Source organism: Amblyomma maculatum, chromosome 3, assembly GCF_055883805.1.
Source record: "Amblyomma maculatum isolate TAMU_Amacu chromosome 3, ASM5588380v1, whole genome shotgun sequence".
Lineage (NCBI taxonomy): Eukaryota > Metazoa > Arthropoda > Arachnida > Ixodida > Ixodidae > Amblyomma > Amblyomma maculatum.
In genome coordinates, this window is record NC_139346.1 from 25938888 (window position 1) to 25965912 (window position 27025).

Consider the following 27025-nt stretch of genomic DNA (forward strand, 5'->3'; position numbering starts at 1 on the left):
AGTGGTTTCAAGAAAATAGCCGGCAGCTGTGGCTATTTTTGCAGCGCAAATGTAAAAAAGGGTGAGCTGTTGGTCACCCATGTGCATTAGGAAACAGTTATTCCAGTGTGCTGTGAGGCCGCTGTGAAAGATTTGATGCGTGCTCCAGTTGTTTAGAGAATTCATAATTTGTGCTTATCTCGCCAGCCAATATATATATTATTTGAGGGAGTAACTGCATATACAAAGTGAAGAAAGGCTATCTTAAACAAATCTGCAGCACGAATGCGTTTCACTTTTTCACTCCTTCATACCGCACCTGCTCGTCTGCCCATGGTTGCTTCCGCGCAGTTCTTGTCCTGGTTACATTTGTCTGTTACTCTTGCGTTTTTTTTTCTGCGGTGCTTTATTTACGTTGACTCCACGCTGCTGACCCGAATGTCCCTGATTGACACTTGGCGCTTTTTGATGTCGACGAAATACGAAAACGCGTTTTGTGATGTCGCTGCACATGACTGAAGACAAGTGGCTGAAATTTCAGAGTGACTTACATTTGCACTGTTTGTCCACATCGAGACAGCGTTGCCGAGTTAGACGTGCCCACTGGCCTGGCAAAATTCAACCAGACTGCTCGAGTGCACTCCGTATGAACAACTCAGCAAAAAAATTCTCATTTGTTCTCAGGGAAAGGCTTGGGCCACATTTACTGAAGACTTTGACTGCTTGTGAGTACAAGCCGCATGAACCACTCAGGACTCGGCGGCATCGTGCTGCGTGTTCTCATTCATGTCGATGAGCATTAGTAACAGTGTCCCCTTTATTGTTTTCGGGAAATCAGCTGGGCACAGCTGTGTCTTTCAAACCAAGCACAACGGCACCAGCGTGTTCGCGCCTTTAAAAGTGCACCTCGTCTCCTCCTCGGCATCCTTATGCAACGATTAAATTGCATGGGCGATGCGATATGTGACGAATCTTGAAAAGTAACCACACTTATTTACGAAACCGTTATCACTATTCCTGCGTCGGCATCTTGGCAGAGAGGAGAGTGTGCCGTTCTGTTAGGACCAAACTGATGTTCCCAAATTACCAGAGTTTTCCAGGTTGTCCCAGAGTGCATTTGTAAAATTCCCTGAGTGACACTTTACTTTGTTTTATGCTAAAACGGACTGATACAATGCTGCCTGATGCTATCCCTCTCCAGTAAGTAGTAAGCTTGTTAGACACAATTTAATCCCATTTGAATAGTAAGGAGAAGTGTTTGTTTCATTAAAGAAGAAAACAGAAGTGAGATTAGTAAAAGTCATAAAGAGCTGAATATCTTTAAAAAGAAACAATGCTAATCTGCAAATCAAAGCAAACATTTTTCACATCAAATAAAAGGAAGATGCATACGGAAACACAATATTTTCAAGTGTGAGATATATTTACCTACCGATAACAACCACACTGGTATGGGAACCGAACTTTAGCATCGCAAGTGAGATTCTCTCTCAGCAATCATGAAGTATATTCTGACAAATAGAGGGTTTACAAAAGTACGTCTGGCAACCGTGAGCGGCACCCTGATCCCGCGCTGGCCGCCATATTTTGTTCGCTCCATCCGTTCGCTTCGTGTCCGTCCGTCAGCGCTCGCCGTTCTGTTCGCGCTTTTCACGTTTTAACCTAGTGTGCTGTGCTTGGACCTCTGTTCGGTCCCAGGCGGTTTCTGTTAGAGACGCCTAGAAGCGTATTTTGAAAGCCGAGACGTGGCGGGGCCCACCGGCTGCACTGCCGAGCGCAGTTACAAATTGCTTTACGAGTCGTGCATGCCCCCCCCCCCCCCCCCCGGCAATTCGCAGCGTCATCCCTATCCAGGTACAGTATCCATAGTTCTATAATGTGGATTTTTTTTTTGTCTGTGCACCTTTGCTGTTTACTTAAATGCCTATGAGAGATCATCGCGAGTTTGCTTGGTTTGTGCAATCACCGTCGCTCATCCCACTGGAAGATGGTTGGTTGGTGAAATGAGCGAGGATGCATTTTATTTTACGATAAAAGGAGCATGCGTAATTTGACGTAAGTTGGACTGGCGCTTAGCACCTTCCTTCCCATGCCGTCGATGCAGTAGTTGGCATTAGTCTCGGAAATAATCGGGGGCTGCGTAAAAAAAAAAAAAATGTGCCATGGTAATTTGTGCTTCCAGTGATTGAATATTGATTGGTGTGCAATAGGCGATGACGAGTTAATAAAATCTTTGTAATTAATTGATCAATTGATGAAATAAAGAAACGAAAAAAAGGAAAAATTGGAAAGTAAGGGTTTAGGGGTGTCAGAATGAAAAACCAGTGCTTGGTGATGCTAAGGAAGAAAATTTAGAATGTGTATTTGATTAATTGAAATAATTGAAGAATGTGTTAAAAAGTATAAATTGCTCAGAATGGAAAGCCGATTGTTGCTGACGCATGTGTATTGGTGTATAAAAATATAAAACGTCAAATAAAATAAAAATAAATAAAGAAATGATAGAAATATTACATAACATACATAACATAGAAATATAACATACATAACAACATATAACATACTACACTTGTGTGTAGTATGTCACTTTTGATGAATTCATATTTCACTGCATTGTATTCTTTTCGCCCCTCCTGCTAGGGCCCAGTTAGGGCCTGCAGTATTTGGTAAATAAAATAAATAAATAAAAGAGCTCAAATATAACACGCGAAGGAAAAAACTATCGTGCGTGTGTGTATGAGTGAGAGACACTATCACGTTATACCTTTAACGGCAGAGCTTAAGTGACTCCCTAATTTTTCTATAACGATATGATATAATATAAATCTGATTTTATGAACACAGCCAGTTGCACAAAGCACAAACACTTCGCGGTAATGTGAGTTGACTTTTCAAATTTCTTTTCGTTTCAGCCGAGTTCTTCCTGCTCCGAGTTCCTCGAAGCTTACAATATCAGTGCCTTCATATGAGATTACGGCTTCAAATGTTTACTTTCTGACAGAGGGAATAAACAAGAAATCGACATATTTAAAATTCCAGTGAATTTCAGGTAGCTGTGAATTAGAGAACCATTGGGTGACTCGAAAAAACACAAAAGTGAAGCACACGCTTCGTTATTTTATCGGCCGCGCTGGCAGGTATAAAACCTGAGCTGCGCGCTCTGGACGTGGACCAGTCGAAACGGGCTGCACGTGAGCATGTTACAACACACTAGTGGGATGTCATCTTTTCCTGCTTTTCTAGACACCGCGGGTTTGGCAGCCGCTTGCTTTTGCAGCGTGAAACACGCACCTCGGGCGCACTAGACAACCGTATTAATTGCTCTCTGCACCAAGCACTGCCATTTCGTACGACTGTGAAAAGTAGTTTCGGTAATCATGTCCGTGTCTTAAATCCAACACACAATGGTAAATGCAACCTACGTACAAAATGTTTCAAACAACGTATTGGCACAATAGCGTTCGTTATGCATGCATTGCTCCTTCTCCCGTGTCCTCCATCGCAGCATAAGTTTATCCTTCAAGTTCACAAGGCTCCATAGCGCACAAAACAATTAACTTTGCTGTTTTAGGTGATAGCACATTCTGTGAGCTAGCTCCCAGTCAAAGGGACGTGCAGTAATGCTTTATATGATGCAAGTGACCCTTGTAAAGCCGATTAGGACTGCAAACGAACGGTCGCATACACGCGTATACCTTGATTCCGTGCGCGTCTATGACGGTGCGCTGGCTGCAGAAGGGCACGCAACAACATGCTGGCATCATTCCGAATAGAGCTTGGAGCTAACAGCGACTGCTGTGATGTTAAAAAATGAAACAATCGCTTGTGAGCATTCCAATGCACCTTTCGGTGCATGCATGGGTTCTACGAAGGCGCACGTTGACAGCGTACTCGATGGAAGGCGCGGGCGGACTGAGCAAAACATGGCCGCCGCGCACAGTTTGTTTCTTTCACTAGATGGCGCTAACTTTTGTAAAGCCTCTATTGCACATTATAGAAATCTAAGTTAGTTTGTATAACTAGATGAGTGACAAATCTCAAAGGAACACTGGAAAGTCCACCTAAACCAACCTTTCTGACATGCTTTCAGTATGTGCAAAACACCTCAGGGTTGTTTCACTGCTTTAGAGAGTTTATTTTAATTTGGATGAGGACCGCTTGCATTTCAGCAACAGCCAAAACCTTTGTTTTTGAGCTCAAGCTCCATCGCAGAAGCGGCGGCACGCTTCCTTTCCCGTTCCTTCCTCAGTGCATTGGCCCTTTCTGTTCTCATCCTCTCCAGCTCCTCTTTTCACTGTGCATTAGCCCCACGCACTATTTGGAGCATCCTCTTGGTCAGCTGTACGCTGGCAACTCCTCCAGCAGACAACACAGTCATATATAATTCTTAGGGCGCCCTAAGATTGCTCTAATTTTCAACAACACTCCTTGTTGACAGAAAATCCCCTCAACAGCCGCATTTCCATGCAAAAAAGTGAGAATTACCTTCATAAATGTGTACAGTTCCTTATTTGAAGCACAGATGCCTGCCCAAAGAGCATCCAGTTGGTACGTGCTCCTGTCGAAATTTTTCAATGCCACTTGCGTCGAGTCTAGGAAGCATACATGCTTATAAGACCGCATAGCCCGGTCGGCTTCCATTCTGGTCATCCATTGGTGCTCCGTTAAAACTTCCAGAGGTGCCTTTCTCCGAGATCGGGAATCAGAGCGCATGCGGGATCCAAAGATGATGATCCCCTCGCAAGCTTGAACTTCAACGGTGACCTCTCCACAATATTTTTGGCGGAGTTCTTTACAAAAGCGCCGTAGTCCCTTTTGAACCCAAGGACAGCCAAATCTGAAAGTTTCGGCGCCTTTCGGAGCGCATTCTTTGTAGCAAAGCCAAGATCAACCTTGGGTGTCGCAACAATGTTCACAGTCAGGTCCACCTTTATCAACTTCAACGGACTGTCCACCGCCATTATCACTTGGTTTTTTACTATTCTACTCATTAGTGATGAGAGAATGTTCTCTAGTGCTGCACAAAGAAATGAAAGCATTGGTGAATCGGTCTGGAACTAAGCCAGGAATGATTCCAGTTCCTCCACGATGCCAAGTATAAAGCTAAGCTTTGCAGACAGCAGGGGATCGCGAATGGCCATTTCGACCATGCAGTAACTGGCACTAGACAGTCGGTTGTCCTCATTTTGACATGACTCGACGTATATCTTTAGATAAGGCAGAATCTGAACAGCTCTTCAAAATACACAACATTTTCAAGCCATTCAAGCCACCACACAGCTCAAAACTTCAAAGGGTAAATGTTGCTCCCAGTAATGTGTACATATTCAGCATGTCGGGCAGGTGCACATTTGAACAAGTTGTACAAGGACCGAAGAAATTCGAAGAGTTGCCACCCTGTTGCCGCGTGCTTTAAAAGCACCTTTCACGACATGAAGACCACAGCTTCCAACATCGAGTATATGACGGCCGTCGCTGGATTCACAAAGTTCTTGCTTGACTTCACGGAGAAATTTGATGTTCACGTTTGGCCCATCTATTGATATCTGAAGAATTTTTGATCGTGACAGTCCATCAGTGGCACTTTTAGAAGCGGACACCAATTCTTCAGCTCGCATGCGCCCCTGAAAGCATGATGTCAGGTAGTGCGTTTTCACGCCCTGGTCTGCATCTGATCAAAAGCGAATTAGCATGTCCGTCTGCTCTTTTTGTGCAACTTTGTGCAACGATTCGACGCCACGACGATGTGGGAGGCTCGGCTCACTTCAATTTCTTGGCTGCAGCTGATGATGGGAACATCAGGAACAAAGAAGCCGATGCCGCGGCAGCACGGAGTGATGTGTGCGTCATAACAGCATTTAGACACCAAATCACTTCCGCATTTATGACCTCCAAGTCACGCTGAAAGATATCCTTCGCTGCACGCTCAGGTTAGACGCTCGTTGCCGTAGTTGAAGCACTTGAAGACTGCACAGAAACTAACGGCACAACTGGCCCGGCATTGGTTACAATAGCAGCCACAGGTGTCAAAAGTGAAGCCACAGAAGGTGTTCCGACTCCTGTAATGGCCAGTCAGTGCTTCTTACTTTCTTCGTGACTCGTCACAGCTCTTCTTCCCATGTTGCTGAGTGAAAACTGCTTTCTGCATAGCACACAGTACGCTGCACTCGCGTTACTTTCGACAGGTCTAATCCAGGCTGCAAATTCGCAATGTTTCAGATTCGTCCAGTCTTGGCCGAAGTGCACTTGAAGGTTGCCATGCTTGACATGTCGCAATATCGGTGCAGATGGATCTGAAGCGGTGCACAAGTCACAGTTCGACCAAAGTGCGCTTCTGTTCTCACGCTGACAAGGGAAAACAAAAAAAGATGGCAGTGAGCTGTGCACGGCAAGATGGTCCGCGGTGGCCGCTGGAGCACGAAACTGTGCCACTTGCATCGCTGCATCACGGGTGCTATTGATGCTACTGCGTGCGTGCGCCCCCTGGAGTAAAAATAAATACTTCCATTAAGGCAGTGAGCAAAAAAAAGCAGCTGTCCATCAAAAAACAAAAAAACGAGGGGAGGCTGGTGGCTGTTGAACGGCGCGCGTGCGAGCAGTAGGAAGCGCTTGCTCTGCCGTCGGCCACAGCACCGGGGGAGAGTCCGCTTTCGGTGCGCTTCGAAATTCGAAACGCTTTATGTCGCCTTGCTGAATGGTCCATTTGACACAACATGAGAGGCCGGCAGTTGCAGAGGGAAGGACACGTAACGCCGTAGTGTACAATCTTGCAACACCAGCCCACTTTGCTTACACAAGCCAGCATTATCACAACTTTAGTTCCCTTTAGATAGTACTGCTGCTAATTTTCCCTGATATAGGCACGAATTCCACAAGTTTTCCCCGAGTTTTTCCAGATTATCCACATTCTCTGAGAATTCCCGGTCGGTAGAAATCCAGGTTAAGCCTGTTATCTCTAAAATTCGGTCCATCTCTGCTTCGGCGACCACCACCCATCTATGACAGAGCTCCTGAAGCCGGCACTTACTCAGCACCTGGCTGCCTTGTATTCTTAGCCAGTGCTGTCTTAATGCAAGGTCGTGGTTAGCGTACTTAACATATGGGCTGCTCTATCAAATGTCTACTGATCTGGAGCCCTCCAAAGCGGCTTTTACCGCCTGCTGTGCTGCTTCTTGGGTTGTTAAAATAAAAAAGCTACTAGCATGATAGTATTGTTTTTGTGTAAGCTTAATGCAGCACCGCTTCTGTGTGGTCATGCAGAAAAGTCTATAAATTACAGGGTTAAAAACTGCAGAGCTGCGCTAATTGCTACCCCATGTGTACGACAAAATTTTGCATATGAGATGGCGTCGGTTTACAAGGGCTGAATAAGTGAAAACTGTATAGTGAACGACTACCGCTGTGCTAGATGTCACAAGCGATGCCTGATGTATCACTCCAATTACTTCCCAGTTACAACGGTAGAGTCGTAGCCGACTTGTTTTGATATTTCACTCATATGCAATTCGTGCCACCTGCCTAAAGTTTAGTGCATAAAATGCGAGACAGTAGACGAATGCGTCATCTGAGGAAAGCAAGATGCAAGGGAAGCAAGCAAGATGCACCCCGCTTTAAAGCAGCCGTAACGCCGCTTCAAGTATATAAAGACTGCCCACCGACCAACGCAACTGGCGCGCGGTGTTGCCGACAGGCATCTCCTTGCACACGCCGCAGTTGAGAGCAGACAAGCGCAAGGGGCCTGAGCAGCAAGCGGAGAGAGAAAGCGCGTGCAGCCTCGGTTGCACAGTTTTTCAAGGTGCCGCAACGGCGTTGCACCCAACGAGCGCTTCTGAATTTCACTGCTTGGGGAGGAGCACGTGTTGCAGTCGCAGAGGCAAACTTGAGGTTGGGTTGCCTAATTCAATGTTCTGTTGACAGAAATTTGATAGATGCGAACACTGCTATACTTTTGCATTGGATCTTCAAAGGGTTATTCAGACACTTTGATACAAGCAAGAATTTGACACACCCGTGTTCAACAATATTAAAATTCAGCAACATAAAGGAATCGAACGGTAAGGGCTTGAGATATGATGACTGGTGGACTTCAACTTGCCTTCGAACTGCCTTTATGAATTTCCATTTTGCTTCATTTTTTATTTAAGCTGCCTCAGGATTTTGGTGCTGCCACGAGGACGTGATGCTTAGTCTCTTGTAGTTCAGCTTCTTCAGATTAATCTCATCTCAAGTGGTGCCCAGTTTACGAGTGCCTGGATTGTACAGTCATGGGTCAAGGAAACGTGCTAGCAATTCCAATCTGGTAATCAAGCCATTCAACGCTGGATTTGACGGATCTTCCTTTGGCTTCCATGCACTTCAGCCAGCTAACGTGCCAATACTGTGGTCATCATGTGATCCTGCGCTACTTAAGCACCTGCTTTGCAATCCACCCTTGGGTTTCGGTGCCACCACGAGGACTGGATACTTAATCTCTTGTTGTTCAGGTTAGTAATCCCTACTACCTCGACACTGGTGTGTGACTTGTATTGCCTGAAAAAGCGACACTTAGTGCACTATTCTTTTCAATGCATTTGCAATAGATTTGCTCTGCTATGCCACGCCATTTCAGATGATTCTGTCCAGGGATGTTGAAGAGAATCCCGGCCTGTTTTCTGAAGCAGAGCAACAACAGCTGCTGGTAGCCATCCGTGCTTTACCAGAGTTACAGAAGGGCCATAAAAGGGTCTTAGATGAATTGCAAGAAATCACTGCGAACTAGAAATCGGTTTGTGAAACATTTGCTGTACTTATGGACCGATTGTTATTACAGAAAATGACGTCACATGTTTGAAGAATGTGGGCTCTGATGTTGACCAACTTAAGACACAGAATCTAGCCTTAACCACTAAACTGGAGGCAGTCGTAGCTCAAAAGATAAAAAAGGATCAACTTGATCTTTTTTTGGGCTGAAAGGAAGTAACGGCGAAACTTGGAATCTGAACATAAAGTTATCAGTGTTCGTAGTAAACATTTGCACTTAGTAATTGAATCGTCGTTAGGCACGCTCATAGGATGGGTAGTTTTTCTCCGGACAAGAATAGGCTAATCATTGTACAAGGTGCTCACTAAAGCATATAAAAATTCAAGGACTCCCAGATATCAGTTAGTGAGGACTTTTCCAGTCACGTGTGTTCACAAAGGAAGAAACTGCTTGCGTTTGCTAAAGAACAAGGTGACAAAAAATATAAGCTTCTTTTCAACAAATTGACTATAGGAAGGAAAACTTTAATTTATAAACTACTTCTGGCATGGTAGACAGCGTCCAACTACAATAACAATCAGAATTTGCTGTCCCAAAGAGCATAACTGAAAATTACAAGCTTAAGTTTATTGTTGTTAAAGGGCCACTGTCCACCCTCCGGAAGAAAATATTTTCTTCCACAGTGACTATGAGGATTCGCCCCCAGAACGCAAAGTCGAAAAATTGTTTCTGAAAACAGTAATTAATAACGCAGTTACAGCCACCGCAATTACCCAATTCTGTCATGTTTCTCTCCTCCCGTTCCCTCGTAATAGTTTTTCACTCTCCTGCCCGGTCATTTAGCCTCCACAAGTCAAATTCCCCTTCCTCCTTTGCGTTTGGCGGGAGATGGGGCGTGGCATTCTGCGTGCGCAAAATGAAACGGGCGAGGGAGCGCGAGCCGCTGCATTCAGTCCGGCTGTTGCGAGGGAAAAGGGCCTAGCGAGCGGCACACACAATTAGTCGTGTACGCCCATCCTTCACCCGTCAGTCAACGAGACGGACCAATGGATGTCATTACTATTCAGACGTAAGCCTAGCGGCCCAACGGGCCAGCGCATAGAACGGGGAAGCTGGCTTCCCGAAGAACATGAGAGAGCTTTGATCCGTATTTTTGCTGCTTTGCGGTGCTTGTATCACTGTAGTATTTTGCACAGACTATCTCCGATACATGATCGAAGCACTGGATTTCTTTGCTTAAAAAGTCATACCCTGGACAGTGGCTCTTTAACTGTCGAAGCATCAAAAATAAAAAGGAAGAATTCTTTGCTCTGCTAGCTACGACTGAAGCTGATATCATACTAGGCACAGAATCGTGGCTGGACAACACCCCCCCCAATTTTTGATACCAAAATATTTCCCTCGCATTTTAACATCTACTGCAAAGATCGCAGTGCTCGTGGAGGCGGTGTCTGTCGTTCAGTGACACTTCATGTGAAGTTATACTGTGCAGAATTGTACTGCAGAATGCACTCCACCTCTCCCTCGAATCCTTTTACAGGCCCCCAAATTGTACTAATTCCCGACAGTTTGAAGCACTGTCTGATGTTCTATCGCCCTTGGGATCAGACAACATTCTTCTTGGTCAGACAACATTCTTCTTGTTGGGGATTTTAACTTCCCTGAGATTGTTTGGAAAAATAAATTACCGTTTTCATTAAAAGGAAACTGAAGTGATTTTAGAATTCAACTAAATTAAAGGAGTCGAATGTGTGAAGGCTAAGGTTAATTCATCCCAAGCCGCTTTGCCCTAGCATTTAAATTCACGAAATCGCTAAATAAAACTATTTCGGCATTCAGGCTTCTCCGCAGTACACGGTGACAAGTGGGGACACCAGTGAAGATGTCATCTCTAGAGATGATGCATTTCCAACGCGGAAACATTTGCTCTGAAGAAGACAATGCCAACGAAGGTGAAGGTCGTGAGGCGTCGTTTGGCAGCATTGGGTGACTTGCAGAAAGAATTGGGCGAAAGATGTTGAAACTCTAAATGTCACCCATAATGACATCATTGTCTAGTTTCACCACACTGCTGCAATGCTGAGGAGAAGCCGGAGAATTGCTGCAAATTTATTAGTAGATTAAGTCATAACTTTATATAGTAGCGTGAAAACATTTTGTGAGCTTAATCTAAGCTTTCATATATTCTAATGCATGCATCTCGGGAAAATGTCAAAAAAGCATTCCAGCTTCCCTTAACTAAATCCAGTGTACATTCAGCCTTTCACTTTGCCTACGAGGTACAGTAGATCACGTGCTACCATTCTTGATCTTGAGCTCTATTAACCCTCAAATTGCTAACTCTGTCACAACAATTCTTGGTATAAGTGATCATAAGGTTGTTATCAATACTGTTCTCTGTAAGCCTTTAAAACTTCAGAGCCCGCTTCCACGTAAGGTTTTTGTATATGATCAAGGCAACTTTGAAGGTATAACACAGGATCTGTTTGCTTTTATACCTGAGTTTGAAGACTGTTCTGAATTCATGGAAATGAATAGCCTATGGAATCTTTTCAAGTCTGAACTTCTCTCGTTCATACATATGTACCGTTTAAAATGATTACCAGAAAACCCAGAGAAGATAAACCATGGCCGAATAAACACATACGGGCACTTAACAATAAAAAGCGGACACTATCAGCACTACAGGGAAGGGAGGCCCTTTGTACGACCAGTTCAAGTAACTTGGCTCCTTTTTGAATAAACTGATAAAAGAAGCTAAGAATAATTTTTTTTGTTCTGCTGAAAAAAAGAAATTATGTATGAAACCAAAAGAAGTATGGGAATATGTGAAGTTCAATAGAAAAGATTCAGTTGGCATTCCTGCTATTTCTCACAGTCAAACTATCGCACATGATGACGCTAGTAAAGAGACGTTTTTTAATGCGTACTTCAAATCAGTATTTGTGGAGGGCTACAAAAAAATCCTCCCACCTATCATGCAGTGTCTTCCTCATGCCTGATATTGTAATCTTGGAAAGCGGGGTGTTTTCACTACTTCAGCGTCTCAACCCGTCTTCTGCTCCGGGGCCAGGTGCAATATCTAATCATGCTTTGAAGAAATGTGCCCGAGCACTGACGCCTTTCCTTGTTATTTTGTTTAGCAAGTCGCTACAAGACAATGAACTGCCATCAGAATGGAAGTCCGCGATTGTAGTACCCATTCATAAGTCATCCAGCAAACAATTAGTTATCAAGCATTGTCCCATCTATTTAACAAGTGTATGTTCCAAATCCTTGATACACAATGTAGAGTGCGACAAGAAGCAACTACAAAAAAGTAAACTTTTCTCGCAATACCAACACGGTTTTAGGTCTAAATTGTCATGCGTCACTATGCGAATTTGCAAATGACATCCTTGTTTGTTATAATAAAAGCCTTCAAGTTGATCTGTATTTCTGGATTTTGAAAAACATTTGACTTTTCCACGTGTCCTGTTATTGCACAAAATGTCTGTTCTTGGTTTACCTGCCTCTGTTATCCAGTGGGTGCAAGATTACTCACTGGAAAAGACAGTATGTTGTGGTTGCATCCTCCTCATCTGTTGATGTGACTTGGGAGTGCCACAAGGATTGCTTCTAGGGCCGCTGTTATTTTTAATTTATATTAGTGATCTTACAGAGGGAATCTCGTCTCATATACATCTATACGCCGATGACTGTGTAATTTACAGACCCATTTGCAATTCAGGTGACGCCATCCTGCAAAGTGATTTGAACTATGTGGCATCATGGTGTGATATGTGGAAAATGCACTTCAATATCAAGAAATGTTAAGTTCACGTGAAAACGACAGCCCTTCCCCTACCAATACCACATTAATGGCAACTCCCTTGACCGTGTTGATAACTTTAAGTATACTTAGGCGTATACTTCTCGTTCGACTGTTCATAGAACAAACATGCAGACTACTTGGTTAACATAGCTAGGTACTGCATTGAATTTCTTTAAGTGAAACTTCAAAACTGCACCTCTTACACTCAAAGAAGCTTTCTATATCACTAATATACAACCTATTCTAAAATATGCATGCCCAATCTGGGACCCACATACGCACAACCTGATTAACAAACTAAAATGTATTCAGAACCGTGCCGCACGTTTCGTTGCCAAAAATTATAACTGTGGCACCAGCATAACAAACATTAAAGCTGAACTTGGGTGGCAGCCCCTGTACCAAGGAAATTCCTGAGATTAAAATTTTTCCCCAGGAATAGTATTTACCTGAAGACTATGCTTCCGCTAGAAATAATCATCCAAAAAAAGTTAGAGATTGCTTGCCACATGCATGTTTTTTCTCATTCATATTTCCCTTTTATGGTAAACAAATGGAATCGACTGCCCGAAAGTGTAATGAATGTCCCTTCCACAATTTTTTTCATCAATCCTGGTCTTCTGTGAGCTTCTTTACATTTTTCACTGTTTATTATAAATTTCATTGTAGTATACTGAATGCATTTTTTTATTGTTCTTGTTGTGTTTGGGATTTTTTTTTTGTCCCTGACTTTTCTTACTTTGAGATACAATGTTTGTAATCCCCCCACAATAATGCCCCACTGGCGATGTAGGTATATGAATAAATAAATAAATAAAGCTACTTATATCATGTGCTAAAATGCACTATTTGCACAGGCCCACAAATTATGTGCATATTCTTGCCAAATGCGAGCATGCAGCCTACATGGCACCTGCAGTATGGGAGGACTCAATCGCAGACTTCCTAACTGCTTCAAATAGCTTCAGAAAAAAAAAAAAAAAGCTTCGGGCAATTTTCTTATTACACTTATCTATTACTAAGTTTCCTTTCCTCTTTCAGTACATAATTGGTTTGGTTTGGTTTGTGGGTTTTAACGTCTCAAAACAACTCGGGCTATGAAAGACGCCGTAGTGGAGGACTCCGAAAATTTCGACCATCCGGGGTTCTTTAACATGCACTGACATCGCACAGCACACGGGCGCCTCGCTTTTCGCCCCCATCGAAAAGCGGCCGCCGAGGCCGGGATTCAATCCCGCATTCTTGGGAACAGTAGTCGAGCGCCGTAACCATTGCGTCACCCTTTCAGTACATAATAAAAAGCTGAAAATTCATATAGTAGTCAGTCTATTGTTTGTCTTCAGACGTGACAGGCTCCAACAGAACCGTGTACAATGTGCGCAGATCATGGGTCGTGGTGGCGTACACCTCCTCTTTTCAGCTCCCAACAAACTGCGCACACTGTGCAAAGAAAAGTAAATCGCGTAAAATGAAAACAAGTTGAATGCACCACTAAGCACACGACTCAGTTTGTGGACTGTAAAAGCAAGGTGATTTATGAAATCCCTCCGTCTTGAGATGCCACATATGTCGGCCAGACCGGGCAATGCATAAATGACAGATTAAGAGAGTTATGTGAATGACCTTAGGACTAGCTAAGCTATCACTCTTGCCAAACACATGAATATGTGTGGTTGCATTCCTCAGTTCTGGAAGTGCAAAGCGCTGCGCATGTGTAGCAGCCAGCTAAAATGGGAGCTTTACGAAGCCTTGGTTATTCATGACAGAGGAGGAGAATTGCTAGAGTGAACCATCACTTCACTTATCGAATAAAAAAATAGCCCTTTTAGATATTGGCATGATATCAGCAGTAATGTTGTGATATTCTTCTGCTTGCTTTTCGTATTTGCATTATTGCACAAAATACGCTTAGTTGTAGGTCAGCGCTCGTGTCTGTGCTTCTTTTCTGCATCCAGTGTTTTCATGCTGTTCTATTCCAGATCATTAACCAGCAATCCTCCCTTTTGCCTCGTAGTAGTGAGGCTCAACTCCTCTATCAGAACCATCCTGTGCTGGTAGCAGTTCAGCATGAAATGTTCCGAGCACATATGCTTTCTCAGATACAGAGGAGGCGTTGGATCGCAGGATTCAATTTGTCACGAAGCTCTTTTTCCTCGGAGAATCCGTGATGAATCACTGTGTTGTGTTTCGCAGAATAACTGTTGCAGCCAACAACACAACACTATAGCTACCATCCATCGCTACAAAGGAATGCTTTACAGTGTGAGTTGAAACTACAAGACAGTGATTCCACAATCTATGCTGCTTGCAAGCAAGCTGTCAGTGGCGTCTGCGTCGTGCGAAGCTGTTTATGAGTAGTGCTGCTGTCGTCAAGTGCCAGTAGCACCTCATGGGAACTTACAGGTGATGCCATACCGTACAAGCCGTGCCCAGTAGGGCCGCTACATCGTCGCCTTCATCTGCTCGACACCCCTGCACAACTGTGACGTCATCAAGCACAGTGTTGGGCATAAAAGTTTTCTGTCTGGCAGCGCGAGTCATGTGTCCCAGGGTGCTACTTTAAAATTCCTTTGGGGGAAAACTAAAGAGTCCTCAGTTGTATTCTTGGAACACATAACCATGACTTTGAGAAGAATGTCTGATGCAATTTTCATTGATATCTGTGAGCATCCAAAAATCGCTGGAGGGACTCCACACAACACAATACAATCTCCAACCCACCATGTTCACACCTGAAGCACATTAGACATTATTCCCAGAGAGAAAGCGAAAATGTGCAAAATGGGCACAATAGAAAATGCGGGTGCATTAAAGGTAGCAAGCCCAAAGTCAGAGGAAAATATGGGCTGCCTAGGAAGGCTACACAGGTCAGACACAGAAAGGGAGGCAATTCCATACGCCGCTAGAGCAGGGCTACACACTCCAACATAGGTACACACAAGAGAGAAGGCCCGGAGGTCCAGTTCTCTATCAGTGGTCCAATGTGCTTTTTCCCTCATTACACTTGCCTCCACACAGCACCCATCAAGCAACAAAGCCTTAGTGCTGCCAGACACCAGCAATTGTTATCCTATTAGCCTTCTTATTCGCCCACAAACAGTCCTAGAAATACAGCAGAATTCTTTTGTGTGTCGTAAAAATTGTTCAATTCGTCCAAGATTTATCTCTGAACAGGAACATCAATATGCAGAAGCAAAAGAAATGCATTCACAGTCGTACATTTCCAGTTCAAAGGATTTCTCTACAGCCACGTGCAATAAACCCTGCTGGCCAATAAGCACTGACCGCACACACTACATGGTACCGGTATACACTGTGCTACAAGTCTTTGCTCTTTTAACTTTTTTATCGTACCACGAAAGCAGCGTCCCACTATCAAAAATACACTTCCCAGGATGCAACAGTAGTGAGGCGGCCCCTGTATCACTGACCTGGAAGGAGCACATGAGGGTCTCGTCCACGCTCATCATGGCACCGGCATTGTCGAACTCCCCGCAGTAGTTGGGTGCCGAGAAGAGTGTGACCAGCTGTCGCTTGGCAAAGAACTCGTAGCCATCCTCAACCACCTGATGCGCCCTGCAGATAAGATCCAGGTCGTGCTTGTGCAGAAACTTGGCAACCACGTCAGCGCCAAACGTGAAGGAGACACCGCGGTCATTCTCGCCCCAGCCCATGATGTCCTTGTCCGGGTCGGACCAAAGTAGGTCACACAGTAGTCCTTGGTCTGGCACGTCTGTTGGGCGCATTATCCGCCGCACCTGCTCCATCGACTGAAGGTCCGGACTCAGGCCTGCAACCATGCATGCATTGCAATCTCTCGTGGGTGAGCCGTAACTGAAGAAGTCGCAAACAAGGCACCCTGCCTCGCCACACCAAGGTTCCACAATGGTAACTGTGACATCTGTCGAAGCAACTGAGGAACTGCACAGACAAGCCTGCTTTTTTGCGAACCCCATTCCATAGGCATCCCTAACAACCAAGTTCACTGAAGCCTCTCTTGTTGGTCTGAGACCAGCATTATTTAGGCCGATTTCCTCCCCTTGCCAACTAATGACCCTAAGATACTGCTACGTGTCTTGTCCTGATACCCCCACTATCACTCCAGCAGATGTTTTCTGTTCTTCACTTCATCCTAAGTCCACCCCTGAATACATATGCAATGGCATTCACCACATATGTAATGCCCATACACTGATTAGGAACTTACAGGATTTATCAAACTTAATTCCACTGCAAAAATTGATAAAAACTACAGATTGACGGAGATACAAGATTACACCACACTCAAGTTTACTTTACTTTGATTGTCTCTGAACGCACTAAGGATGATGAAACAGAACAAAATTCTTCGGGGCACTTCGCACATCTAAAGTGAGTTAAAGCGAACGCATGTGTTGTGCTGTAGTCCGAAGCCCTCCACTACGGCACCTTATTTTTTTACTCCCACCTTCCTCCTTTCCCTTACAGCTCGGATCAGGTGTCCGCAGAATTGTGACACCTTTCCTGTAAACCAATTTGAAACACCGCTGATGCCTTGCTATACTGCGTCTACTTTCTATATGCTGTGTGGTGCAGCATTCCGAGGAAGCGTCAAATGAAAGGCGCCGCATGGACCCCTGGATCGAAGGCCTGAGTGGGTCAGCTTCATATAAGCGTGAATCCCCTGGTAATGTCATCACCGGATGTGACGTCATTATGACGCCACTTCCGGTTATTAGACATGGCCGGATGTGACGTCGCCATAGTCACGCTCAATTCAAGGCACGATATAGTACACCCCTGATGACGTCATCATTTATTTCAAGGTACGACATACTACACTATTGATCACATCATTAATCTCGGGGCATGACATACTACACCACTGATGACGTCTTCAAACTAAAGTGTTACAGAACGGACGGAGAGACATCATCGTGGCCGTGAGCATGAGCCATTAAAGGCTTTCACCTTAAAATTTCAAATGGCTTCTTCATTTGTGACTGCATCATTACACCCACAAACATTTTAGGCCCTTTTTTTCTAGTTCGGTAACTGTTAGCATTCTCCACTTCACCTTCCAGCAGGTTCCCTGCATCTCTCAAGCAGCTGAAGCTTTAACCTTGCTTTGAAAAACGTTGGAAAATACTTTTTGGCAAAGACGTTAGCAATTCACATATAGTTCCGAGAACAGAAATATCTCTAATACATCGTCAAAATATTGCGGAATTTTTCTTATTTCACTAAAATAAAAAGAAATCTTAGTGCAAACTGATCCAGATATTTTGTGTGGGGACACATGTATATCCCACTCTCCTTTTCAACCAGCGACGATCGCAACAGTCAAAAGACGATGCGCGTCCGCCAAGAGAGGGTGTGGGAGAAGGCACTTAGCGTTCCCCTCACTCCCCATACAACGCCGTGATGTCGCGGCATTGTGCTGGTAACTTAGGGAGCGGAGGAACTACTTGCTTCTCGTCTGGCCCTGAGAAGCAACTGATGACTTCTCAATACCGAGAGGGATAAAACCAGGGTGCTCGCGATGGGAAAGCTCTCTTTTGCCTCACCTGCTCCCAAGACCCTCATGCAGATTACACTGATCTTCCCTGCCCGGTCAACAACCAAGACGACCTGGTGAGCCACCCGAACTTAATTTTATTGATTGGAGAGAATATTCTTCCGCAGTGTGAATGTTGCCTTACATTAGAGTTAATAAACTGTTACCTAAAGTGCTCAGTCGTTGAATATTTTGTCCGGAACTGCCGTGGCCGTGACTGCGCTACAGGTTGGGGACACGTGTCGCATATGAGAAACGCCTGCGCGTATTTAGCACGGAAGCTCGCCTTCCCTGCCGGCTGTGCATAGTGTGACCTCATATTGGTTAGATTTTTGCAGCAAATGGGAACCATAGCAGCTCAAGAAAGTAGTGTGTAGCACTTAAGTTTGTGCGTGACTCTCTCAAAGCACGTAAACGAATGGGTACAGACTAATGCGACTCACGCAGAAGGGTATGAGTCATAACTAGTGTTGCTGCCAGGTAGAGTAGCCTCTGCTCCTTCAAGCCGTGTGGACGGGTGGGATGATTCAGCCGACAGTGAAATGCAGTGCCCCATTCCACTCTTCTGATCCAATCTTTCAATCACAGCATGACACAAAATACCTCTTCTTTTCCCCCACCCACTGCTTGCCTTCCACCTGTCTTTCGTCTCTCCACTTTGCCCCTTGCCAACCAAGGCTTCAGATAGAGGGATGATGACCTTCAATGATGACTGCATTACAAGGCTCACCACAAAAAAAAAAAGCCTGGCGTGGTTAGTCACCTTATTCGCCGACTGCTTAAGAAAGTGAGGAAGTCACAAAGCGACGTGACAGAGTGCTAACATCACAACGTCATGTGAGGTGAATGTTGCAGATCGGTCGAAGCAGTAATTATGTGACATGGCTGCACAGCATCACCGGACCAATTCAAAATATTTCACACAAATAATAATTTAATAAACCTTATTAGCTGCTACTGGGAGTTGAACCAGCACACTGATGTGAACAAACGAGCAGCTTCGCTGGCTGCTGCATGCTGCATCTGACCACTGTGCAGTCACTCCAGCCCATTCCAACATTGACATCCCAAGTTAAATTGAGTCTCTCGTGCTCTGTTTTGGACGTTTAACTTCCCTCCATCGCCATCTTGAAGGCAGGCTGAAATTTATAACAAAATGGTCGGAGATTTGAAATGTGCATTAATTTTATTCAATGCAGGAGGACACCTTAAAAGCAGACATGATCTAGCCCACACTGCCTTTTCATTCCCCAAATCGATGGCATTGAGAAACTGGCACAGAGCCTTTAGTTGGTTTAGCTTTTTGGGGAAAGGAAGGTGCAGCACCTGTTGCACTTTTTGATAGACACAATGAAAAGCAAAAATTGCAGGTGCTATCTCATTCTTTCGAATCCCCATCTGAAATTAGCCTCCAACTTGACTAGCAAATGGATGTTAAATAGCAGCCTAAATGGTATGACAACAACCAGAACAAAGAATGGTTGTGTCACAATTTCGATACAAAACAATGCACTCATTTTTTCAAACAAGGGGACTGCAATGCTAATCTATTAAATAAAAAAAAGAAAGCAACTCCATGCTTTCCTTGTTGAAGTGCCATGTGTTTCAGGAGAAACCCATAGCTGTGTTTTGGATTTTTCTTCTTCCAGTTTAAAAAAAGGTTAAGTTAGGAGCGCAATACCGGAGCTTATCGACAATTGTGAACTGAGTAGGACAGGCGGCTGATCACAGCACAAACTAAAATCCATGCATTCTCTAAAGAAGAGCAGTGCCTCCACACTTCTATGCCCCCGAGCTTTTTCGCTGCCTGTAGATCGTAGTCGCTCTTGCCACTAGCAAAACCCTTTGTAGTCGCCAAAGTGTTCAGTTTCACCATCATCACAGTCCATGCCTGTCAATAACTCTAATTTTCAGCATCATTCAGTTAGCAATTCAGTCTCCCACATGCATCACCATGTTTGAACGAAACGCATTCAAAAAGGCTGAGGTGGCTTTCACTGACTGCAGCAAAAGCAGCGAAACCTGCCCTTAATCTAAAAAAGTACATTTAAAGGTCAGTTTTAATGAATGCTCAATAGATGTCAGGAGCAGTCAACTAATATCTCTCTTTTTTAGAAGAAGAATGAAACTCTAAGAGTTATAAGGAATGAGGACAATATGAAATGCAGGCATGCTCGGGGTTGCGAAGAGTGAGCACAGGGGCTCACACTCAATGGGTAAAAAAGGCAATTTTTTTAGCCTAGCCCATGAGTTCAAATTCAAAGTGGCTAGCTCGACGAGGACAGCTGGCCTTGCAGCCACACCAGAGCAGCCTGGAGGAACACTTACCACCATGCATGCAGAAAATTTTCTCGTCCACTATGGCAGCCACGGGTAAGCAGTTGAAGCAATCTGTGAATGTCTTCCATAGCTTGATGTTGTACCTCCTTTTGCACTCGTCGTAGAAGCCGTAGATGCGGTTGATGGAGGCGCACTCGTGATTGCCGCGCAGGATGAAGAAGTTCTCGGGGTACTTGATTTTGTATGCCAGCAGCAGGCTGATGGTCTCAAGGGAGTGCCGACCCCGGTCGACATAGTCGCCCAGAAAGAGGTAGTTGCTCTCGGGTGGGAAGCCTCCGTACTCGAAAAGCCGCAGCAGGTCGTAGTACTGGCCATGGGTGTCGCCGCAGATCTTGAGGGGTGCCTCGAGCTCCAGCAGGATCGGCTGTGACAGGAACACCTCGCGGCCCTTCAAGCACAGGCCCCGGATCTCATTCTCGGATAGCTGCACATTCTTGCCCGGCCGGGAACCTCTCACTGCGCACACGTGCATTTCACCGATAATGGTTGCTTCAAAAGGCCTCTCTCACAAACACCAAGGTTAAACAGGCAGAAATTCAAGCCCACAGGAGAACTTGCTAATTGGCTAATTTAATGCTGCATGTAATGGTACTGTCACACAACATACAGCATAATTATGTATCTGCATCTCCTTACCTCTCCCCAGGTGAATTTTTCCCTATGAAAATTTCTTGTTTTCATGTGTATAAAAGACGCTGCTGGCTGTTCAGGGTGCCATGACAAAGTAGCTGACAGCCGTGCCTAAGGAAGCTTCCGGTAGTTGCTTGCAAAACCTCGTGGAGAGTTGAAAGCTGTGTACAGACTACAAAGACTACTCCAAAGAAGTGGTGCATGAATGACTTCAATGCACAATGCCAGTTCATTTCACTGTTCAAGAAAATACAAATGGTTGCTACCACTGAAGAATTTAACAACACTGCTGCTCCCCACATTAAAAAAACTAAAGGAAAACGGTGCTGCTGCCTATGCCAAACCGTTGCACACTATATGCGGACCACTACACCTGGAAACAGTTTTTCTTGGTAATGAAGGCCATGCTACAAGGGCAGAGAATTCCAAGTGTGGCATTGTGTTGTCGGTGGATGCAGCGCCATCTACGGAAGCTTCTAGTAACAAGACATGCCTTGCAAATCAAGACTACTTTTTTTTATCGGATTTGTAGGTTTAAAAGCTGACAGTTGTGTTAAAGAGTTGCCTTAAATCCTGAATGCTGACTATATACTATGCTTAAAGTGAAACCTGTAATTGCAAATGATGACTATATTCTGCTGTACACAAAGACAGGTCATGTTATGGTTCCCTTCCACTCCATTGCCAGAAAAAGTTGAAGCCCAGTATAGCTACAACCACTGGGCAATAAAATCTTGCAATTTCACAAAAAGGGATAGAAACTTCAGAAGTTTAAGACAACAGCTTTTAAAGAGAAAGTGGTGCCTTGTAGGACTGAAAGTCTTATAAAATTCAAAAACCAGTGATATGCCGGAAAGGAACAGTAAAAGCATAGCAATGTGCCACGCAGCCAAAGTGCAGTTTCATAATAACTTTCCTGTAGCAGCATACCATATAAGCTACTCTCCAATGACACAGACAGAGCAGACAAACCCATCTAAAAGAAACAACAAAAATGGCCCCACAAACGCTGATGCCCAGACGGTTCAAAAAGTACACGAGACAGGGCCCAGGTTGCCTATATGTTGAGAAATTAACCACAGCAGACACAGGACAGAGGGAAGCAATGGCCCAGGGTGGTACATAACTTAGGAGGGTAGACAGGCAGGTCAGATGGCGAGACATCGGAAAATCGAAAGATGCCTTTGGAAAAAAAAAACACTACTTTAAAAGCGCAGTACCACTAGGAGTGTTCTCCCAACATGCAATGTTTCCAATTATAACAAAAATCAATCTGATAAAAGAGCAGTCTAAGCCCTCTGCCATTTTTTAAAGACGAAATAAACCCAGAGTCCACTGAGCTTTGCCTAAATCCATGCGACTGCCCTGCATTCCTTTGGCGGTGGTGATGCAGGCCAGGAAGCACGAAAGCCAGACATGGCTGTGCGCTTCCAGCGAAAGTGCGGAGAGCACGCGTGGGCAGTGCTGTGCCGTTGTTTTGGCGGCAGTCCAAACAAGCCCAAAAAAACTTCAAGATGGCCCCTGCTGCTTCCTTCGTTCCCTTTGTTTCTTGCCCAGTCACTGCACAGTGGCATTTTTTCAGTGCAGTTGTGCAAAGCGTCAGTGCACTCTGCAAACACAAAAACAGCCCTGCTTCTCCTAGCTGCAGCAGCGTGACCATCCCGGCACATCTCAGAGATAACTATACACAGACACCACAAACGCACACCAAAGAGAACTTGCCTACCCCTACCTTCTGAAAGCAACTACAAGGGAGACTGAGCAGATGGCAACTTTATCTGAGTGCATCTTGGAACATTTCAAGTTTACAAACTATTCACAAGAGGCTTCTGCAATGTGCTGTGGGTGTCTTATTAAAGCAACCGCACCCACTCCCAAACTGCAAGCACAATGCAAATGGACAATGTTTAAAGCCTAAACAGAAAAGACATTGTCCGAGCAATCTCATACTAAATGCGCTGAAAAAGTCTTATTATGAATCAACCACTTCTCTGCAAAGTTCATTGACTGAAGCACTCTAGAGTGATGACAGATAAAACGTTAGTCAGACACACAAAAGCTGAGGTCGCAGTAATATACATTCGTACTGCTTACAGGTGATTGGACCAGCAAAGTTGGGCTAAAACCATGACAGTACACTGCCTGCAAGGGCAGTCTGCAGCCAGTTTGTGCTGATCCAAAGTCGCTATGAATATGTGCCAGCCAGCCAATTGTGCACTGCTCCCGCTTGCAAGTTACTTCTCACTCAGTGTCCATGAAGTAACACAATACAATGCTTGTCACGATCCTCGACCTCATCTACCCTCGAAACCTGGTTAATAAGCTTATAAAATGCAGCCTACAACGTATATGAAAGAAAGTGAAAAAAGTGAAAAAATAAAATAAGATTATGGTATGAAGGGATTTAATGTCCGAAAGCTGCACCCGACTAAGAGAGATGCTGCGGCAGAGGTTCCAAGATAATTTAGGCCACCTGAGAACTTCTTCACATGGACCGGGTGACATACGGGCATTGTTGGATTACCCTCCTCATCAAAGTGCCACCACTGTTGCCAAGATTTGACCGCAGTGTTACGTTCAGCTGCAGAGCACACCAACCGGTCAGCCACTGCAAAGGGTAAGATAAGCTTGCCAGAGAATGAGGAAAAAAACTTATTACATGAAAGACGAGTGTGCCTGTGTAGCCTAGAGTTAGCATGTCTCACTTGGATGCAAGAGCCCTGCAAGGTTAGGTTCCCCACATCCTCCCTTCTCAATGGTGAAGGCAGATTTTCATGTCATGCAGTGAAATTGATATGATGTGGTCGCGTTGAACCCTGTCATAATATATCCTTCGTTGCAATTGCCTCTTGCAAGGCAAGACCACTGCATTCGTCGTGCGGGCCCCTTTTGCGCCACAGGTTAGGTTTTCTGCACCCAACATGACTGCTTTTCTGTTATATGTAGAGATTTCGTGAATTTCCGAAACAAAGTTGAAGTTCAGCACTTGTTTGCCCTGTGTATTCCTCTGTCCTTGTCCTGCTATGCGCTGCTCACACTGATGGAAACCAACTACTCCTTGTTCTCTTCAAGTGGTGATTGGCAACCCTACGACCAGTCAGTGCCCTGCCCCCTACTAAAGGCATGCCTGTAATGTTTTGCTCAGAATGCAGACAAAGGATTTTCTGGAGAATAGGGCCTTTTAACACTATTGCAGAAACACGGTAGCACAGGTACCAGACAAGACCGATCCCAGCTGTGAATACCAATGGGATGGGTTGAACGAGCAGTGAGCTTAATGCCCTAGAACATACTGGCCCTATTCTTTTCCAGCATGTTGTAGAATAACTGATTAAGACACAAATTATTTGTAACGAAATTCCAACATTTTTTCTTTTTTTCTAGAGACATTGTTCCAGATGCTTATTCCCAACCTATCAGGTTCTTGTGTATGAATTGCGTAACATTTATTTCATAAGCTTGGCTTGGGGTGGCTCTGCCAAGCTCCGAACATTCATGATACATTGCCTTTTAGCAGTAATAAAAAACAACATACAAATTACATGAGGATACAGATGGGCGGTGCACGTCATGAGCACCTAGATAGACCATGAAGCACAGCTGCCATCAACCATGCAAGCCAGAAAAGGTGGTGGTGTTTAGTGGATTAGAAAACAAAACTGCCCTGTCCGGTAGACATCCATCAATCTGCCCCTGCCTACTTATAGCGACATCATGAACAAAAGGGGCAAGCTGTATTAATAACCACACTTAACTCAAGGGTGTTTATATAAAGTAGGAATATAAACCTCCTAGCAACACTTCTCAACACCACACACAGACTAGTTGGGCACCACTATTGTCCTTTTCATTAAACCCAAAGTAAAAGATGGCCAGTATCCTCATATATCTAACTTGAGAGTCTTTTCAATATACAGAATTAGTAAATCACCCAGATATACTTCCAAGTGAATAGTGATGATCTGATTCTCTGAGAGTGCGAGTCATACAGCAGGCCTGTTTGAAAATGCTTTCCTAGTGAAAAATGACGAGTAGAAGAAATTATACAAAATGCAGCAAGGGTGGCCCGGTGATTTAGCCTTCATGATCAAAGGTCAATTCACACAATCACCAAAATGACAGCTGCTTGCTGAGCTTTGTGACTTCTGAAATAGATCAGTATATGATACAGTTCATCACCATCATCAGCCTAACTATACCCACTGCAGGGCGAAGGCCTCTCCCATATTTCTTCACTTAACCCAGTTCTGTGCTAGCTTAAGGCAGAGGCTTGTAACGTAAAAGGCCCTATCATGCTTAAGCCAGAGGCTCGAGCAGTGCACAACAAGGCATAAAAATAGAGACGGACACCTGTTTATGGTTAGTCTGCCCATGCACACCTGAATAGCAGTGATATCTAACATGTTCATTAAAGAAGATATGGCAAGGCGTTTCTTTGGTTGCAGAGCTGCGTGAAGCTCAAGTACTCTAAACAAGGGTGACAAAGACTGCACTCTTGTACTGCATGCTATATAAAACAGTTTTAATCGAACATCAGAGAGTCATTACTGTCATCTAAGTCGTGATTGCGAGCGAACTCTTTTACACTGGGCTTACACTAAAGTAAACACGATAGCCATCAACTAGCATCTGACTTTCGCTGTACTCGAAACCAAGCCCCTACTTCGCTATGCGGCCCTAGTGAAACAATAGGCAGCATCAGCTAGGTGGTACGGCTTATGGTTTCGTTAGGTGCTCAACTCGCGCGCACAAGCCAAGGGCACGCGACAAGCAGGCCAAAGTTGACGGCCGCACAAACCGCGCTGCGATAAGCGCAAGAACAAACGAGGCGGTGAGGGCCCTCCTTATCGCATGGCCCCTATCTTTCGAGCGACACGCTGCCACGAGCCAGCTATCAACACTCGCCGGGCGTCCATTGACGCAACGAGGCATATGGCCCGGTTTACAGCTACACACACACACGAAGCTATCATAAGCCCTTCAGCCGTCGCCGCCACGTGCTTTATGCACACGTACTGCACCTGTCGTGAAGCGCACAGTACGTGTGGAAATGGTTGTGACACTGCGTAACGCGGCTGCGAGGAAAGCGGTGTCGCCCCGACAGCGATGCAGAGCAAAGACGAGATGCGTGTGCGCGTCGTCAAGTTATTCGTTTCCTTTCGCATTGCCTGCTTCCAGTGTATTCGTGCAATGAGAGAGAATCCACTACAACTGCAGCGGCAGAAGAGAGGGTCCATTTGTAAACCCGCTCACCTTCCGTAGCAGCATGCAAATTCTGCAACCCCTTCTCGACACGCGTCGCCGTCACGCCGAAGAAGCGGCGTTTCTTTCGTGGTGCCGCTCACGTTCCATGGTAGCTTCGATCGCGAATAGAAAAAATGAAAAAAAAAAAACAAAAAAACTGGCCCGTTCATCGACGCCCTCGGGGTCATCGTCGCACGCACACGTAACACGTATCGGGTAGCGAAAAATAGCGGAGAGGGAGAAGCCAGCAGAGGCTCGCTAAATGCGGACCCATTTCTTGGGCAGGACGGGGTCCCCCGATGACGATCGATTCTTTTTCTTCTTCCGGAGCGGGCTCATCCAGCGGCTATCTGCAATTGGCGCGCGTCGGCCGACCGGCGCCTGTGCCGGCCGGCAGCGGCGACGGAGAGCGCGTGGGTAGCTGTCAACCCATTCATCGGCAGCCGCAGCCGGCGACGTAGCTCATCCAAAACACACCAGCGGCTAGGACTACCGCGGTACTCGAACGACCGCTGATTCCGCGCAGAGGCACTCACCTTCGAGCAGCCTCTGGAGAACATTGTCTATGTTTAGTCGCTCAGGCTGGTCGGTCATTGTCGAGGGGTCGGCTTGAGGGACAAACAATCGGGAGTCGCGCGCGCAAGCCGCCGAACACCTTCCTCGCCGATAACACCTCCGCTGCTCGCACTATCAAAGTCGACCGACATGGAGCAGTGACGTCAGCGCCACGCGGGCCAAGAGT

At 45.1% G+C, this 27025-nt stretch overlaps 1 protein-coding gene across 1 annotated transcript in view; it reads right to left on the reverse strand.

Annotated features, from left to right (window-relative positions):
- Window positions 1–27009, reverse strand: part of LOC146194374 (serine/threonine-protein phosphatase alpha-2 isoform) — a 46434-nt gene extending 19425 nt beyond the window's left edge. The window contains exons 1-3 of the mRNA XM_084597381.1: window positions 26820–27009; window positions 20398–20865; window positions 15965–16323 (exon numbers count right to left, since the gene is read on the reverse strand). Of these exons, the coding sequence (XP_084453507.1) occupies window positions 15965–16323; window positions 20398–20865; window positions 26820–26877 (885 nt within the window). The 5' untranslated portion in view covers window positions 26878–27009. The remainder of the gene's footprint in view (window positions 1–15964; window positions 16324–20397; window positions 20866–26819) is intronic.
- Window positions 27010–27025: the final 16 nt, after the last annotated feature.